We start from the raw sequence: 17603 nt of genomic DNA on the forward strand, positions 1-17603 counted from the left end.
CCATGTCCCTGACCATCTCTTCCTCCTCCTCCTCCTCTCGGGAGCTCTCCTCCTGCTCCTCCAGCTCCTCCTCCTCCACCTTCCTCGCTCAGAGACACTCCAGCCTGGTGCAGCCCCTGTGTGTGAGCCCTCAGAGGGTAATAACGAATCATCATTTCATTTGATCATTTGATAGATGTTACAAACTGAACTCAGATTTGTAGAAGATTCTTCCGGGAGGTGAGCTTGAGCGTGACATTGCCTTGAACTTTGGATGTGGAGCACGGGATGTAATTAACACTACAAGAAGTGACTGATTTAAAAATTGGATTTAATGCTCAGTCACTCTTTAAAAAGTAAACAAATAAGTAAAATGATTGCCAAACAAGTTTAGTTGAACATGTTATTTTTCATTTCCAGACTCAGAGTCCCATCTACAACCAGCAGTATTCAGGGAATGGAGTGGCTCCTGCTTTCGTTAAGGTAAAACACACTTATTCTACTTTCACATATGAGCGGTTTATACTGTCAGTGTAGAGCAAAATGGAAAAAGAAAATGAGGGAAATGCTTGAATGAAATGGAAGATCACTGATTACAATAACATCCTCTGAGACAATCTCTTCCTCTGTCTTTTTTCCACTTCTCCATCTCTGCATTTGTCTTCCTCTCCTCCACCACAGTGCCTCCACGATGTGTCCACAGTGAAGGGTCAGTTGGTGGTCCTGGAGTGCAGACTGAGGGGGACTCCCCCCCTGCAGGTCATGTGGTACAGAGAGGACGAACAAATACTGGACTCTGATGATTTTAGGATACTGCGCAAGAGTGAGTGTGTTGTTTATCAGTGGAGTGGTACGAGTTGGACGTGTGAAATTCAGCAACTCAGCTTTGACCTGATAGATGGTTGAATAATAAAAGTGTTTGAATGTTGTGTTTCTATAGATTCATGAAGCTACATGAACAGTTAACTTCAACATTATATCACAAATGACTCCTTATGTGCCAATATTATTACATGAAAGTAAATCTCCTTCATTCATTGAGCTGCTTAGTGATTTGTGTCAGATGTATGGCAGCTGTGATTTCTATATGCTGATGAGTTTGGTTTAAAAAATGACTTTTCTCTCCTCTCGTTTCCCCAGAGGCCAGCTCTGCATCAGTGCCAGGTAAGCACAGAATCTTGGTCATATATTAATGGTTTTAATGAGGAGGGGGCGGGGAGTACAGAATTAAATCTAAGAGGTCAAAAGGAGAAGAAGAGAAAAATAATCAGAAAATTGTTTTTCTCATTTTATTCTCAGTTTTAGAGAAAAAAAATGGACATAATAATCTTTAGAATGAAACAAACCCCACAGGATTTCACAGCTCATGTCATGCCCTTATCTAAGTTACACTTCCCTCATTTTCTGCCTCACTTGATTTCATAATATGTATTCACAAAAATAAAAGCAAGTCCTTCAGCTATTCTTTTCCCTCTGATAATTGTGTTGTGTTGCCTTGGCATGTCTGTGATGAGGGGTTAGGCATTGCTTCATTTTCAGGAGTCACAAGCCAAAGAGGTCGGGGACCACAGGTACAAGGCCTTGGCCTGCTACATGCTTCCATTATCACACCATATTTGAAGCTGTGCTGTCAGTGGGTGGTGAAAGTGCCTCATTGATTGGTTGTTTTCAGCCACATCAGCTTACAACCTTTACAGCACACGTGTCTTTCACGTATAACAAACATACTCTCAAACTATTTATGCCAAAAGTGAGCAGAGTGAGTGAGGTAATTGTAATAGAATATGACAGACACAAACTCTCCAAAGCCTTTGGGACACAATCACAGTAAATCAGTTACTGAGCATGAGTCCTTCATTTGGTCTGAAATTCTGAGTGTATTTCTATAAGTGAAAGGTTCTGCTGTTTTGATCTTGTTTAGAAGATTTCTATTAAATGAAAAGCTGCATTTATGTTCTTGTGTCTCTCTGCAGAGGAGCTGTGCACACTGGTGATCACAGAGGCCTTCCCGGAAGACTCTGGCCTGTTTAAATGTGTGGCCCTCAACTCCTTCGGCACCGTCTCCTGCTCGGCAATCCTGGACGTTTACAACGGTTAGACGTCCTTTTTTTTTATTACCACAATTTTATCAACTACAAGTTCACCTGTTGGACTGCATTTCCAAAGAAAATGATGAGTCTCTTGCTTTGCGCCCCGCCGTCCAGACCTGGAGGAGCAGCTGGAGATCGAGGCTGTTCGTCAGCAGGAAGCGCTTTCTCTCAGACAGGAAAAGGAGACGGCGTTCCAACAGGAGACTTCCTCCTCCAGAAAGAGCAACGAGGACTTTCCCTCTGAGCTGCCCGACCCCATGAGCCTCCCCCCTCCTGAGTGGCCTGATGGCTCGCAAGAAGATAACATCCCTGTTGCAGAGTGAGTAGATGGTGCACGCACACACACACACACACACACACACACACACACACACACACACACACACACACTCATCAGCCTCTATAAACATTATGTAACACTCTAACCTACTTGTTTATGCACACACCATTATTTCAGTGGTGTACTTCTGTGTTCACTGTGTACGACAGCAAACAAGAGCACTCACATGCAGGAACGACCTCTGACCCCTTGCCCTTGTTATTTTTACTTTGCCACACAGTTGATGTACCAGTTGAAGCTTCGACAACTCGCAGTGCAGTTCTTCAGCAAGTCTGTATCAATCACTGAAATGTTGCATAAAAAGTCTGATTCCAATTTCAGATTTTATTGACTTTAGAAAAGAGACTTATACGTGTGTATTTGTCTTTTCGTCTATTCAATCACTGACTCCTTTGCTGGTTTCATCATTTATTTTGTTATAATGTAGTGGGTAGTTCTTGTACACTGTACGCTTTACGTTGTTGTAGTTCCCCTTTATATCCAGACGAGGGCGCTGTTGTATTATTCTAAAAGTGTAGAACCAGCCAATTCTTTCTTTCTTTCTTTCTTTCTTTCTTTCTTTCTTTCTTTCTTTCTTTCAGCCAGCCTTTCTTTCTTTGTTTTTTCCTTCTCCTCGAGATTTATCGAATGGGACCAACTGTTAACTTAATGATAATGATGAAGCTACTATATTAATTCAGTGAGGAAAAGAAACGCAGCTCTTGAGACGTGCTCGAGACTGAATTAATAAAAAATACTTTTGATAAAGGTGACGCGTCCGGTCAAATAGCAGCCGTGTGCACACTGGACCACAGAGGTTGAACAGAGATGCGGCTATGATGACGATGCTGAGCTTTTGGACCGTTCGAGCAATGAGCTGGACCCGCGCGCTCCCGTCTCTCCTCGTACCCGTCGTGAGCGCGCGGTGTCACCTGTTGCACTCCAGCCTCCTGCTTCATGCCGGAGTTTGGATTGAGCTCCACGCAGGGACGAGTTTACTTTCATTCATACTGAGGTGAAAGCAGAGAGGTGCAGAAACGTTCAGCGAGGTAAGAAAATGTCCGTCCTGTCGCTGCTCAGTGAGCCGCTGCCTTTTCAACCTGCCGGGACTTTTTCGCCGTTTGGCGCCACACTTTTGACCTCTATATTTATTTTTTCATTGACGTTAATGTTTAAGCAAGCCAGTTTTCCTTCCCTGTTTATGTCATGGAAACGTAATATGCTATGTCCTCTTTAAAAGGTCAAACTATGTTTAGAGCGCTCGGAAAGTGGACTTTAGTCTATTTTGGGGGTTTGTGTCATTGGCTTGGTGCTCTTTGGAGCAGGTTAGGAATAAATAACTTTCAGATAATTTCAGTTATGCTAACATAACGTTAGCTAACGACGACATTCATTGTTTTCTTGAAACAGTCGGGGAAAAACGTCGGCTACTGGTTCATGCTCCCATAACAAACTTTCTGTTGTCTTTAAAGTTTGGTAAAAGTTTAGCTGAAGTCCTCCAAAGTTTGTTTGTTTATTTATTTATTTGTCTGTCTGTCGAAACTGAGGTTTTAGCTGGCTTAGGTTTTTTGTTTTAATTTGATGTGACAGTAAAGTCGACGCCTGTTGCACTTCAGGTAGGGATTTATGACTGTCTGGCACATCTCCACAAACATCTAATTTACCTTAACTGAACTGAAATATGATATTAACCTATCCCTCACTTTTCTGAGGATCCTCTGGAGCTGCTCCAACGATCCACCATAAATATGTGTCTTTATTGTGCTGTTGAGTCGTTTGCTGCATGCCAGACAGCCCATACTTTAACCAAGTGGTACCTTAGAAAGGGCCATGAGCTCATCTGTGAAGTGGTAGTATGAGCTGTGTGTCCTTCAGACCGAGCTAACAGTTTACTAGCAGTCATACAAAAGAGCTCATATTATGGGACATGTGATACTGTGTTTTTTTTTGTTTTTTTTGTCTTGTCAAATTTTAGGTAGCTCTGAGCAGTGTTTCCCATTTCTAGATTGAATTTAGTAGTCTTTTGGTGAAAATGATTTTATGTAATTTGCGTGTGAGGGAATACAAACAAAACAGTGTGAGTCTGAAGTGACTGATTGAACTAGCCTGGTGCATTCAGGTGCAGTCATGTGGAATGGAAAAATGTCATCCCCACTGAAGGAAGCAGATGAAAAATTGTACATTTGAGAAGCCCACCACAGATGCTGTATGACGTAAAATTGTGTCTCTTGAGCTTTTGGATCTTTGGTGTTTGATACTGTCCGCTGAGTATGTCTCTAACTTTGACTTCATACTTTGGTTCATATTCAGAAGCAGTGAGTGTTTCAAGGTGTGAAGTATGTTTGACTGAGTGTAATGTGTCCACTCTATATCAGGGTCCAGGGCTGTGATCTCATGTGTAATGTGAAGTGCAGACATGGCGTCTGTGTCCTTCAGAAAGCCCCCTTCTCCTTCTTCACTGCCGCAAACAACAACAGTTGTTCACAAACTGTCGGCAGTGGTCTGGCCTTTGAGATCATGTTGAGGTTCTCTGGCCAACTTGAAGTTTATCTAATTATTTCATTGATTATTTGAGAAAGAGGAACTGGATTATCTGCAACACAAGTTGCGTCTATTGGTTTGGACTTTTTCCTTGCTATAAAAACAACAATCTCAGATAAACAATGAGATGATGTAGTTTAGGGGGGAGTAAAGATTACTTTAAACTGAAAACAAATTGTGTTTTTTCTTGAAGACATTTAGTGTGACATTTCTTGCACGTCTAAGAGAGATTTTGTAAAACAAAGTGTTTTCCTTCCTCTGCCTTTCTCAGAGTCTCACTCTGACTGGCTGCCACCAACATTTGGTGAAATGGCATCGTAAAATGATGAAAAGTCTTCAACTATTGAACACCAAAATATGTTCTGTTAAGATAAAATGCACAACATGTAACAGGAAAGCTATTTTGCAATGATTTCTGTTGAGCTGAAGGTAGATTACTGTCGTTGAACCTTGCTGTGTTGATCAGTACTATGCTGAAAAAGGTCTAACGGAGTGGAGAGATGCTTGATTTGTCCAGGTTTCATTAGAATGAACCTAGTTTAGTCTGTGATCGTCAGGTACACAGATAAATGGACAAGTGAATAAAGAAAACAATGCTCATTCATAATCTCTCTCACAGTGAAAATGATGCATTTTGTCTCACCGCCCAGTATCAAAGTATTTTCTGAATGAAAGTTGATGCAGCGGAGACTTTTATTTTCCAAACGCTCACTAGATTCATGTTGTTTTCTCTCTGTTGTCACCGGTCATTCAGAGGACTAAGGACAGCTTAGCATGCTCCTACCCACCATGCCATGCAGATCTTGTGTGTGTGTGTGTGTATGTGTGTGTGTGTGTGTGTGTGTGTGTGTGTGCATATTAAAAGGGTTGGGTCACCAGTAGAGGGTCTGCACCTGCCAGCTGATGTCCGAATTCCAAGACCAATATAGCCATGCCCACTTAATGACACAAACATAAATACACATACAAATGCTCTCTCTCTCTCTCTCTCTCTCTCTCTCTCTCTCTCTCTCTCTCTCTCTCGCTCTCTCTCTCTCACACACACACACACACACAGACGCACAAACAGACACACACACACTCATTACTCTCACATAGTAGCATTTAAAGCACAGAGTAAAACACATACTAATCAACACATTAATCACACAATCACTAAGTCAAACACTTGAACACGGACTGATATCACTCACATGTAGTGTATACAACACGTGCTCCATTGAATATGATCATTTAGCCGTGTGCAGAGGTAGAAACATGAGTCAGGGTTAAACAGCAGTGTTAAATGATCAGGCTCACTGTTGCTGATCATTGAAAAGAATAAACAAGCATAGAAGTAGATAAGATGTTAAAGTGATGACACGTCTTAGAGCTTTTGGGTTCCCCACGTTGGTGTCTGTGTATGTTAGATTTACTCACATTGACTTGTCAGTGACAGGTGGATTTGATTGCATCACTCGTTGCTGCATCACATTTAGGTGTGACACTTACAGGACCCTGGTATTGTGTATGCTGCCTCATCATAATAACTTACAGTAGTGGGACAGTTAAATGTCATTAATGTTATTAGTAACACCTTTAGTCTTTCTGCTATATGCCTGACCAGTACACTAGTGTTGGTGTATATATGGACCAAAATATGTTTCAGGTAATGTAGAAACAGTTTCTAGTACATGGTATGTCTGCCAAAAAGCACTGACAAGTTTTCACCTGTAAAATGTCCCAGTCAGATCTTGTCATGGTCACTTGAACTGTCCCTTTAACACGTTCAGTCAAACTAAGACCTTGGCTCAAGACAGAAGCAATAAGTGTGGACGGTACCTCAGCAAACACTTTACGTTTTGGTCATTACTTGTAAACTGCGAGGTATAGAATCCAAATTCTCCTTCTAAACTCTTCCTATCCTTTTCTCAACTCCTTTTTGCCATTTTCCACTCCTCAGTCAAAGGATTTAGGCACACGTAGGGTAAAAAACGTGATTGTCCGTCACTGTATTTCAAACTGTAGGTCAGCTGATGCTGGCTGGCAAAAACTGTCTTGTGCCCTCAGGAGACCAGGAGAAACGCAGAAAAACAGTGAGGCAGTGTGTATACGTAAATGAGTGTGTGAGAGCGAGCGAACAGAGAGACTGCTATTGTCATTATGCTCCTGCGTAGCCCAGACTACGTGGTAGTCATGGGAACAACATTCTTTCCTATTAGAAAAGTGGAGGACCAGCCAGGCCTGGTATTACAGGAAGAAGACTACTGAGTGGGCTGAAAATCTGTTACTCTCATTAGACAGTCCCTGTAGTACAATGGCAGCCTTAGTGGAGTATAGATTTTGTAGTTAAAGACACTTTATAATTTTGCTCACCTGTTAACATGTTGATGGTAAAAGGTTGTAAACATTGTAAACATCAGCAGAATCAGTGTTGGATCAGTGTGGAACGTGGCAACCACTGAGAGATAAAGGACATGCAATGAACATTTTGTCTGCTGTGCAGCCTCAATCCATGTCACTTTAATCTATTTATCAGAGGACCCATACGTCATGTTGTAGTTCTCCTGCATGCAAGCACTCAACTTTTACCCAATTGGATGTTTGCACTCCTATACTTAGTAACAACAACTGTTTAGGGTCTCTGGACCTTGGTATTATTTCTTTGTAGAGCTGACACTAGTTTTGAGCTGCATGGTGATCAGGGGATTGTCATGGATAAAATCCCTTTAGCTTCGGGAACTTAACAAAATTTTTATCACAACTGTAACTGTTTGTTACCCATCAGTGTCACTGATTCTCTGGTTTTTAATGTATTCAAACTGTTGCTAACATGTCTGTTTCTGTCTTTCAGTTTTCCAGAGCCTCAGCCGACCAACCACTTCTCTGAAGAACGCCTTGGTCGCAGGGAGGAGGAGAGTGCCCTGAGCTCAGAGGGACAAAGGTCACCAGAAGTCACTGTCCGAGCCTGTACGCCCAGCCCTCCCCCTCCACCCTCGCCACTACCACCAACCCAAGTCAAGGAGACAACCCAAACACCCAAGCTGTTCACCCCAAGCAAGCTCAGTTTCACTGTAAGAACATTTCTTATCAAACTGCCGTGCTGTCTGAGTTGTTAATATTTGCAACTACTTTCTGTTTCGTGTGAGTTGATGTGTTTAAAAGGCTTTTTATCAAATTCCTTCAAATTCTTCACTGGACAGAGTTGAATGTAAACTGCAGCTTGAAAGGTTGGTGGTAAGGCTGGTGGTAATTCTAGCTAATTTTGAACACAAGGAAATATAACAGACATTAGTTGACTAGAGCAAACCAGTTCCCTGACACTGACCCTCTTAATTACACCTTGAATATTCTTTTGAATGTGTTTTCAAAATTAGCCACATTTGACATTCGATAAGCATGCTAATTAGCTTTATTCCAGCAAATGGAGAGGTGTGAATGTTTCTGAATTTCACCTGTTATTACACTCAGAAATAGTAGAAATCCAACCGATTCACTGTTTGTCAATCTGTGTGTCTTCTCCCTTCCAGTCCTCCCAGTCAGGAGGCAACAACATGAACCTGTCGGACCTGCCTACCTTCACTCCCAGCGCCTTCCCTCCCAGTGCCTTTAACTATGAGCGACCGAGGCATTTTATTCAATCGCAGCCTTCCTTCCAGGCACCCAGCTATGAAAGTGTTCTGAGGGAGGCCCAGGAGAACCAAAATAACTCCCAACAGAACCTCAGCAGTCCCCAAAAGAGTCCAAATGTTCCGGACACACAGAGTCAAACTAAAATGATGCCAACACAAAGTCAGTCTTTTTCTCAAACTCAATCAGTGTCCAGGTCCTTGTCTCAGACCCAGTCACAGTTTCAATCACTAAGCCTCAGTCAAACCCAGTCTGTCGCCCAGCCCCAGCTCCAGACCCAGCCCCAGACCCAGACCCAGATCCAGATCCAGACCCAGACCCAGGCCAATGGCACGGGCAAGTCCTCTCCCTCCTCATCCAGTCTCAGCTCTCCAATTTCCACCCCGGCCTTCTCTGCTGCACCTCCTCTTTCCTCCACTGCCCCCTTGCTCAGTCCCTCTGATTCCACCACCTCCTCCTCCCCTCTCTCAGCCTCCTCCTCCTCCCTCCCTCGCACCACCATGCGTTCCACCATAACCCTCACCCCCAGCGTCCCCAGTGCCACTGGCCTCGGCAGTGCCACCCTACCAGCAAACCAGGAGACCATGTCAGCATCCGCTGCGTACCTCTGCTCTGTGCTGCCCTCCCAGTCCGCCTTCTCCCCTTTTTCCTCCTCCAAGCTGTCTCCTAACTCCAACCTTCCCCACCCTTCCACCTCCCCCTCCCGCTCCCCACTCCCCCCCTCCAGCCCTCTCCTCCCCATCAGGGCCTCCTCCACTCTTTCCTCCCTGCCTCAACAGCCTCTCCCAGTGTCCCCTTCCCTGCCTCGCTCCCCTCTCTTTCCCTCCTCCTCCTCGTCCTCCTCTCTCCCACAGCCCAGCACTCCCAGCAGTCAGAGCAGAGCACCGCCTGCTGTGGTCTCCCTGCCCACCAGCTATAAGGGGACGCCAAACATGTGAGTCACAGTATATATCAGTTTGGCATGTGTACTGTTACGGTCAAGTGCCAGCTCTCCACACTTCAGAAGGAGCTTTGAGGAGCAAAATGTATATATGTATTCAGAGAGGACAGATGTCTGTGTGTGTGTGTCAAACAGGAGAAACTCTCCCTAAACAGAGAGGCACCACTTGTTTGCTGTTTACTATAATTTAACAGTACGTGAACTGTACTTACTGGTGCATGTTAGTGGAGATTCCAGTTATTTAAGTGCAACTTTCTGCAGATGTTATACCACCTGGATGATTGAGAAGATCCTCCACAGACTGTTTCTGTCCACAGCAGGCCAGCTGCACTGCTGTTAGCATTCAGAGTGGTCACCAATTAAATGTTTTTTAGAGTTGAAAATAACATGAACAAACCTGAAATTATAAAATCATAGAAGTGACTGACTTATTTGTGCAGGCTTATGGGCAATCCATGGTGTTACACATACAGTTCATGGAGGGAACTCATTGCAGTCTCTGTATTAAATGCATTTAAGAGCATCTATTAGTAGTTTGTTTAGTTTGGAGTCCTCTCTTCTTCATCTTTGCTGTCTTCTTCTTGCTCTTTTTAACTTGTGTCACTCCCTCATTTATCTTTCTTCCCTGTCTGCCAGCCTTCCCAAGCCCATCCTGAAGAAGGCTGTAGCGCCTCGGCCTTCTTCCTCTCGCTCTACAGATGATGACATCCAGGGCTCCAAAGACGCCCTCATCCAGGATCTGGAAAAGAAGCTGCGATCAAAAGAGGCCAGGAGGAGAAACAGTCAGGTGTGTGTGTGTCCTGCAAACTGTGTTGGAAGTGCAAGAATCCTACATTTCATTCATCAAAGAAAAGACCCCTCCACTAACACACAACACACTCCAACCCATTCACGCTGACACAGTGTGTGCCTGTTTGAACCTAAATCACAGCACACTTTGTGTGTGTGTGTGTGTGTGTGTGTGTCTGTGTGTCTGTGTGTCTGTGTCTGTGTCTGTGTCTGTCTGTGTCTGTGTCTGTGTATGTGTGTGTGTGTCTGTGAAACCTGACATTTTAACAGTTAAAGCTTCAATTTTGACAGAAACTATCCTATGAGGAGCGTATGGCTCGTAGGCTGCTGGGTCCAGACAACGCCACCTACATGTTTGACCAAGACAATCTTTCAGACTCACAACTCGACCAGGTATGGCAGAAAACTTTGGTTTAGTTAGGGGACACCATAATCATCACAAAAAATCCTTCCAGCTCAGCCTTTACAACAGTGTGTTTCAGATTCTTCTGGTGTGTGTTGCAGTGCTGCATTTATGTTGGCTCTGGTCCAAAACCCATTAGCTTTCATTTTGCTATCAAGTAAAGACCACACATTATTACTGTCATTTGGGTTTCAATGGCTGCACAGGGAGCCCGTTCCCCTCTCAGGGCCTCCTGATGGGCTCCCGAGCACAAAGTTAGAAAAGCCTGGCAGTATAATCAGCAGCCCCAGTGAGCTGTCTCATGCTGTCATTTTGACCTGTTGCACTCTGTGTGTGTGTGTGTGTGTGTGTGTGTGTGTGTGTGTGTGTGTGTGTGTGTGTGTAGGATTGTTCTGTCAAAAAGCCTCTGTCGCTCACAGGGCTTTGCACCTTCTATTCTCTCTCTCTTTCACACACAGCACCAACACACAACACATGCATGTACATACACACCCACGTCCTCTGAAGCCAACGATGTTTGTCAGCGGCTATTTCTAGCCTGCTTTCTGAGAACGAGCCCCTTTCACTGGTGACAACAGGACCATTGTGTCAGAATGCGCACACACACACACACACACACACACACACACACACACACACACACACACACAGTTCTCCTCCTGGCATTTTGTCAACCTGTTGATCAGTTAGTTTCCAGAGTTCAAACCTGTGATTACCTCTGCTTACATCAATGTGTTTTCTTTTGCAGCCAGACTCACCAGAAGGAAGACACACAGGTGGACTATGGTAAATACCATTTATGTATCAGTACTGCTCATAATCATTAACCCAGGACTCCAGTCAATATCAGAACCCTGAGCCTTGATTTGCCTGTGAGATCTCCACCCAGCATGGCAGTATTTACTCCATCTATGCAGTAGTAAAACAAAATCAATCTTTTAGAAATGGATGGATTAAAAATGATGCTCATTTTGATTTTCAGGTTTGTCCAGCTCATAAATATTTGACACATGGTGTCTCTGTCCATTTGAGTGAGGTAGCCGAGTCTCAAGTTGCTCTGCACAGTCATGCATATGATACATTTAGGCTGCATCACAGAAGCATCCATGTAAACAGTCATTTAATGTTATAGTTTTAAAATCTTGTATGTATGTGTAAGTGTGATAGCCCAATCCATTGGGCTGCAATAGGTTCACTTGTATCCATGTTGATCTTTTAAATTACTTAATTTCCATACATTTATTACTTGTTTCTCTAGAGTTCTTGAAAATCCATTTCTGACAATGTGATGGAAAAAAAGACCCTGTCAGTCATTATAAGTCAACATACTGACTCAGTGATTGTTTTAGAGATACTAATCCATTATGTTGAGACGATTTCTCATTATAATGACTGACAGGGTTTTTTTATTGTATGTAAGCAAATCTAAATGACTGATTTAGATTTTCGTTGTCATTTATCATCATTCATGTTTTTCATCATCATTTTATCATCTTGCAACATTGCACCATTTTCACGGGCTTTGAGGTAGAAATGGGTATTCCTAAATCTACAGAGTGTCTTATAACTCCAACTTGTCAGGAAAGATAGAAAAGTCCTCATTCAGGACAGAAACTGAGCAGTAATCAGCAGTAATATGGTTGCTTGTGTGTGCACTGTCACCAGTGGACTGTAAAATTCAGTCATTGAAAGTGAATAATGAATAAATAATCTGTCTCTGTCCCCACAGGGGGAGGCACCACTCAGGGACAGATGAGAGGGCAAATGAGGGCTCAGCTATCCAGGAGAAATGTTACGCTCCTCGTTTCCTGCAGATCCCTCCAGACCTCACTGTAGAGGAGGGACGCTTCTGTAGGATTGACTTCAAGGTGAATCACACACACATGCCTTTACACTAAGATACACCCAGTCTGTATTCCTACAAGGTTGGGGGCTCCCTCATAGAGCAGTCATGGTGTAGCCATGCAAAGGTAAATAAAGAGGGAATGAAAGTGCAACTTCTCAATCCAGGTGGGAGGCCTCCCCACTCCTGACGTCTGCTGGTATCTGGACGGTAAAGCCATTCGTCCAGACGACTACCATAAGATGCTGGTGTGTGAAAAAGGGATGCACTCATTCATCATAGAGATCGTCACGGTGCACCATGCCGGAGTCTATGAGTGTGTGGCCAGGAACCGAGCAGGGGAGAGCAGGTTTTCCATGAGGCTCGACGTATTAGGTAAAAATGTCATCTCATCCTGTTTTTAGGCTCGTTTTGAATAGCATAACATCATAGTGAAGCTTAATAATAATCATAATTGATTCAACAAAATCTGCACCAGATAAAGTTCCTCTTCAGGGTGGGTCCAAACTTAATGTGTGCTGTGCCTGCTCTTCTTCCTCTCTGCAGCCCAGGAGGCTCTCCGTCCTCCCACCTTTGTCCAGAAGATGTTGAACTCCAGAGCTCTAGAGGGCGACACTGTTAGGTTAGAGTGTAAAGTGGACGCTTCTCCTCCTCCACAGCTATTCTGGAAGAAAGATAAAGATATGCTGCGCATTGACCCCAACAGAATGAGGTGGGTCAACTAAAGTACTTAATTTCCCCCAAACTCCTCTTCCTCTATGTGAAATAGTGCCATGATTTGAAAGATGAATGTGCACAGGTAAAGTAATGTGCGTTGTAACATCATGAAAACATGTTTGAAAATGAAGAGGTTAATGTCACTGTGTTGTTCTGATCCCTGACAGCAGGTTACAGCTATACATGTATTAGAAAACTGCACCCATGCACAGCTTGTCCTGTTCGAAGGTCCTAAAGTACAATAGACACAAGAAGCAAAATAGACTTGCATGTGAAAATATATGAAATTGATTATGTGCTGTTTGATTTCTCAGTTTATGTGTGCCATTATTTTTCAAATTGTTTCATTGTTGTTTTGAGTGATCAGCCTGCATCAGGACGATTCAACCACCACTTAACTCAGTGATGAAATAAGCATTTGAACCTTTCTCTTTGTTTGTCCACAGTCTGTATCAGGACGGCTCAGGGCGGCAGTGCTTGCTGATAGAGAGGGTGATGAAGTCTGATGCCGGTTGGTACACTCTCTCTGCCATCAATGAAGCTGGCATGTCCACATGCAACGCCAGGCTGGATGTAGGCAGTAAGTCCACCATGTGTTCATCTTTCTATGCAAATTTGCTTTAGAGGGCTCGGTAGTTACCATAGTAGCCCAGGTTGTAAAATCAAACAGCAGATGGAGAATGCTGTGAATCCAGCCCCGCAGCCTGGAACACGTCAAACAAATGCTGTGTTATGTGATCGAGCGGAAACTTGATGAACATATGAGGCATGGAGCTGTTTAGCCTTCCACAAGAATACTGCATAATCACCAAGTCACAGAGATAAGTATGGACTCCATCCACTGATGAGAGAGGGCTCAGCGGAGGAAAATACAACACAGCTATTAGGTTTCTGCTCGATCACATAACACACCATCTGCTCTGTGGAGGGGAAGCTGACAAAGAAAGTACCTGAGCCTGTGTTCCACCTGAGCTGGACGGGAGACCGCTTCATCTGAACTGGAGGGACGCAGGGTTTACTCACCGTTTGTGCAAGAGTTTCAGATCCAGTCTTTAATTTAATCAGGACTTTGGTGTAACATTATGGAGCCTCAGCAGCCTCACAGTTCACAGTGAAAAGAAGCCAGTTGGGTGTTTCATGCTTGTGTCAGTACAGGTGATCATAGGCTGTATTTTAAACACAGCTGTGCTTATCTACCTTCTTTGTGATGCAAGTTAGTGGAAAGTCTCTCTTTTTAACTCTGCTGTGACACGAGAAACACACACAGTGACAAATTGATTGTTTCATGAGACCAAAATGAAATGAAATTTAAATAGAAAACACACTATAAAATGTCACAATTTGAAAAACATTCAATCCTACCAACCTCCTCTGATCATTTTCATCGATTTGGTTCTGTATTTGTAGATGTTAATACCTTTTCCAGGTCTGTATATCAGAACAGAAACCTGGATTCATCCATTGACCTCAAGTTTCCTCTCAAAACCACAGCAGGTTTCTCCATAGGAACACATCCCTGATAAGAGTCTTGTGAGTTGGCGTACAGCTGTGTGTCAGTGTTCAGACCTGAGTCAGACGGCAGAGGTTTTATCTGGGCTCTTTGTTTTAAAACGTCTACTTTGGTTTATATTTCCTAGCACTTGTACATTTTAAGTCTAGATCGTTGCCGTACACAAATACAGTCTACTGTAACTGTTGACAGTGACTCACCACAGAGGACATGTACACACATGAAACACATCAGGTCCCAGGTGCTTGAAACTCAAAAGTTTCTAGTTGGTGGTTTTGTGAGTTTGAAAACAGCAGTTGAAGCATGGAGCCGTGGACTCTCTGTCTGCTCCGTATCTGGCACTGAGCCACGCTGTCCTGTGCTGCAGCGTGCAGGCAGAAGGCTTATCTTCAGACAGCGGCCATGAAATGAATGTTTAGCCTGAGTCGTCTACCAGTAAAATCATCAGTGATGTTATTCGTATTATTAATGTAAATAAACATGGAATCCGAGCACAACAGCTCCACTTGTTTTTTCTAGTTTAGTTAAGAGATGCCACTCTCGTCAAAGTACAGAGCTATGTTCATACTGCGTTCTTCTAATAATATGAGTACATGTGTAATTGATGAGTGAAGGTGAAATTGAATTCATAGCTCCCCTCCCTGTGCTCGCTCGCAGCTCGCACAGCCCCGCCCATGAAGACGGCGCCCCCTGCCTCGAAGACGCTGAAGCTGCTGTCCTCTCTGAGCCACATCCCCGCTGTGACCGTGGAGAGCCCCGGCCAGCACACCGCCCCGCTGTACGAGAGCGAAGAGCTGTAGACCCACGCGAAACCCAGTCACATCCTCACATCACCACCACACGTCTCAGAGCGCTCAAACTGGGCCGGAGTCTGGATCCACTGTCACGTCCAGGCAGACGCAGCACTCATCACGCTTTGGTTCAGAATACAGAGTAACAGCACTGCAGCAGATGAGGACACGTTTCAGGAAACCTCTGAGGCCAAGCCAGGTCGGGTTCATTCAACAAGCCGCACTTTGGTGTTTGTGTTGTAATAGGAGGAGGATGAGTAATAGTTCACTATTATTTCAGATTTCTTGAACAAATTCAGTTGTACATTTGCCAATTTTTTAAGATTAAGGTAGTTTGTTACATCTTGAAGTTGAAAGAAGTTGAAATTTGTCCCGACAACATGCTCAAAACAACCCATCCTCCATTCGTTACGTACTTAAGCATTAGGAGCACTCGACAGCTTCTTTGACAGAAACGTTTCCGTAATCACACCTCATGTTGTCCATCTGCCGCTGTTTGTCCCCGCTGTGCCCGTCCTGTCCCCGTCTGTCTGTTGTTTAAGGCTGCAGAGCTCATGTTTGATACATGCCTGTAAGCCTCTGCCTGTCCGGACTGCTCTCAGCAAAATGCAGTGTGTGGCTCATGGATGTATTAATAGACCTGGATACAGTGTGGCAGAGTCAGCCCCTCTGCCAGTTTTGTCCCAGCCGCCAACCACGATACCATTTTGTCCACAGACGGCTGACGACAGGAGCCTCTCAAACAGCACCTTTATTTCTACTTCTGTTGAACTCTCTCGCTGTGTGTGCTGGGTCAGCAGCTGTCATTTGTGTATGGTCTCGATTAGAAAACAGGAAACAACCTAGATTAACTACAGCACCCACAATCCAGCACTGCCATCATCCATCAGTGCACTTTAACCCTGGCAGCCGTCTGCTTGTCACTGTGTCCTGCAGCACCTGCACGTCTCTCCTCCAGCTTGTACCTGAGTCAGGATGATTTTGTGTGTGAGCCTCAGAATTGAAGTTTCTGTCCCTGAATTACAGCTGCTGTTTCCTCTGATGATGTGTGTCTGTACTGGAATAGAAAATCAGATTTTGAACTAACCCCCCACCCCCAGCCCCACCTCTTAAAGACAGCTCGGTCACAGTTGGTTACGGCTCAGATTATCCGCTGTGGTATAAATTCAGCCTATTATGTGTTTTTAAAGCTGGTTCCTAATATCCAGTGTATGTGAATGAAGCTATTTATTTGAAGTTATTAGTTATCAGTGTTGGTACTTTAAGTTGTCCCTCTCTGTCTGCAAAAGGCTGTCACATGAGGTGTATAGTGTCAGTGAGTTGGACAAAGCAACAGGCTGCCATCCTGATACCACAACCTGACCTGCACTCAAAAGAACACTTAGACCTAACTTACTTAGAAAAGTTTACATTTTATCACATCTGCAGTGCAGATAAGACATGTTTTTACTAAGTGTGAAAAGGAGAAAGTCCGTTTTTTTTCTCCTTCAGTGCATGTATGCATCATTGATTCAGTCTGTTCAGTTGAAAAATAGGTATCAGTATGTCAGCCTGTGCCCAGATTTGCCAAACTCTCCTTGTCTGACCACAGTCTGTCAGAGGCTTGAGTTGCCTGCTTACCATGGAACTGTTTGTTGTTACTGCCAGACATAAAGTAATTTCAGAAAACCTGGCATTTTTGGCTGGATCTGCATGCAAAGTGAAAATCTGGTATTTAACCCTGTGTGGCCAAAGCTCAGTCTGCCCATAAGATGTGAGGTTTAGGTCACAACTGCTTCAAATGCACTGCACTGCATTTAAACATGAACATTTGAAGTGCCTCTCACTTGGAGCTAAAGGTCCTTCATGTCATATTTCAGCAGTTTGTCAGCATGTTTGGGTCAAACAGGGTTAAACGTTGGATTTGCTTGAAGCACCAGAATAGTTTTGGTAAGTTAGGTCCTTCCTGTTGAGATTTGAAGCTGCAGGTATTAGTGTGTATCCTCCTAAGTACTATTTGTTGTGTAAGATGTTCTACATATCACTGGATGACTGAGGAATAAAGTTTCTGTGACATTGACTTTGCCCTCTGG

At 43.8% G+C, this 17603-nt stretch overlaps 1 protein-coding gene across 3 annotated transcripts; it reads left to right on the forward strand.

Annotated features, from left to right (window-relative positions):
- The first annotated feature begins 3330 nt into the window (after nt 1–3330).
- Nucleotides 3331–17573, forward strand: myot (myotilin). Of its 3 annotated transcripts, XM_076738431.1 has the most exons (11): nt 3331–3437; nt 7763–7982; nt 8439–9472; nt 10115–10265; nt 10559–10660; nt 11419–11456; nt 12400–12538; nt 12681–12888; nt 13060–13225; nt 13677–13810; nt 15398–17573. In XM_076738431.1, exons 3-11 carry the CDS (start codon nt 8463–8465, stop codon nt 15538–15540), a joined length of 2091 nt encoding a protein of 696 aa, XP_076594546.1. In that variant the 5' UTR covers nt 3331–3437; nt 7763–7982; nt 8439–8462; the 3' UTR covers nt 15541–17573. The 3 variants fall into 3 exon arrangements, with proteins under 3 accessions (XP_076594546.1, XP_076594548.1, XP_076594547.1); XM_076738433.1 differs by lacking the exon at nt 10559–10660; XM_076738432.1 differs by lacking the exons at nt 3331–3437; nt 7763–7982 and having other exon boundaries at nt 8416–9472.
- Nucleotides 17574–17603: the final 30 nt, after the last annotated feature.

This window comes from Chaetodon auriga, chromosome 9 (assembly GCF_051107435.1).
Source record: "Chaetodon auriga isolate fChaAug3 chromosome 9, fChaAug3.hap1, whole genome shotgun sequence".
Classification (NCBI taxonomy): Eukaryota; Metazoa; Chordata; class Actinopteri; order Chaetodontiformes; family Chaetodontidae; genus Chaetodon; species Chaetodon auriga.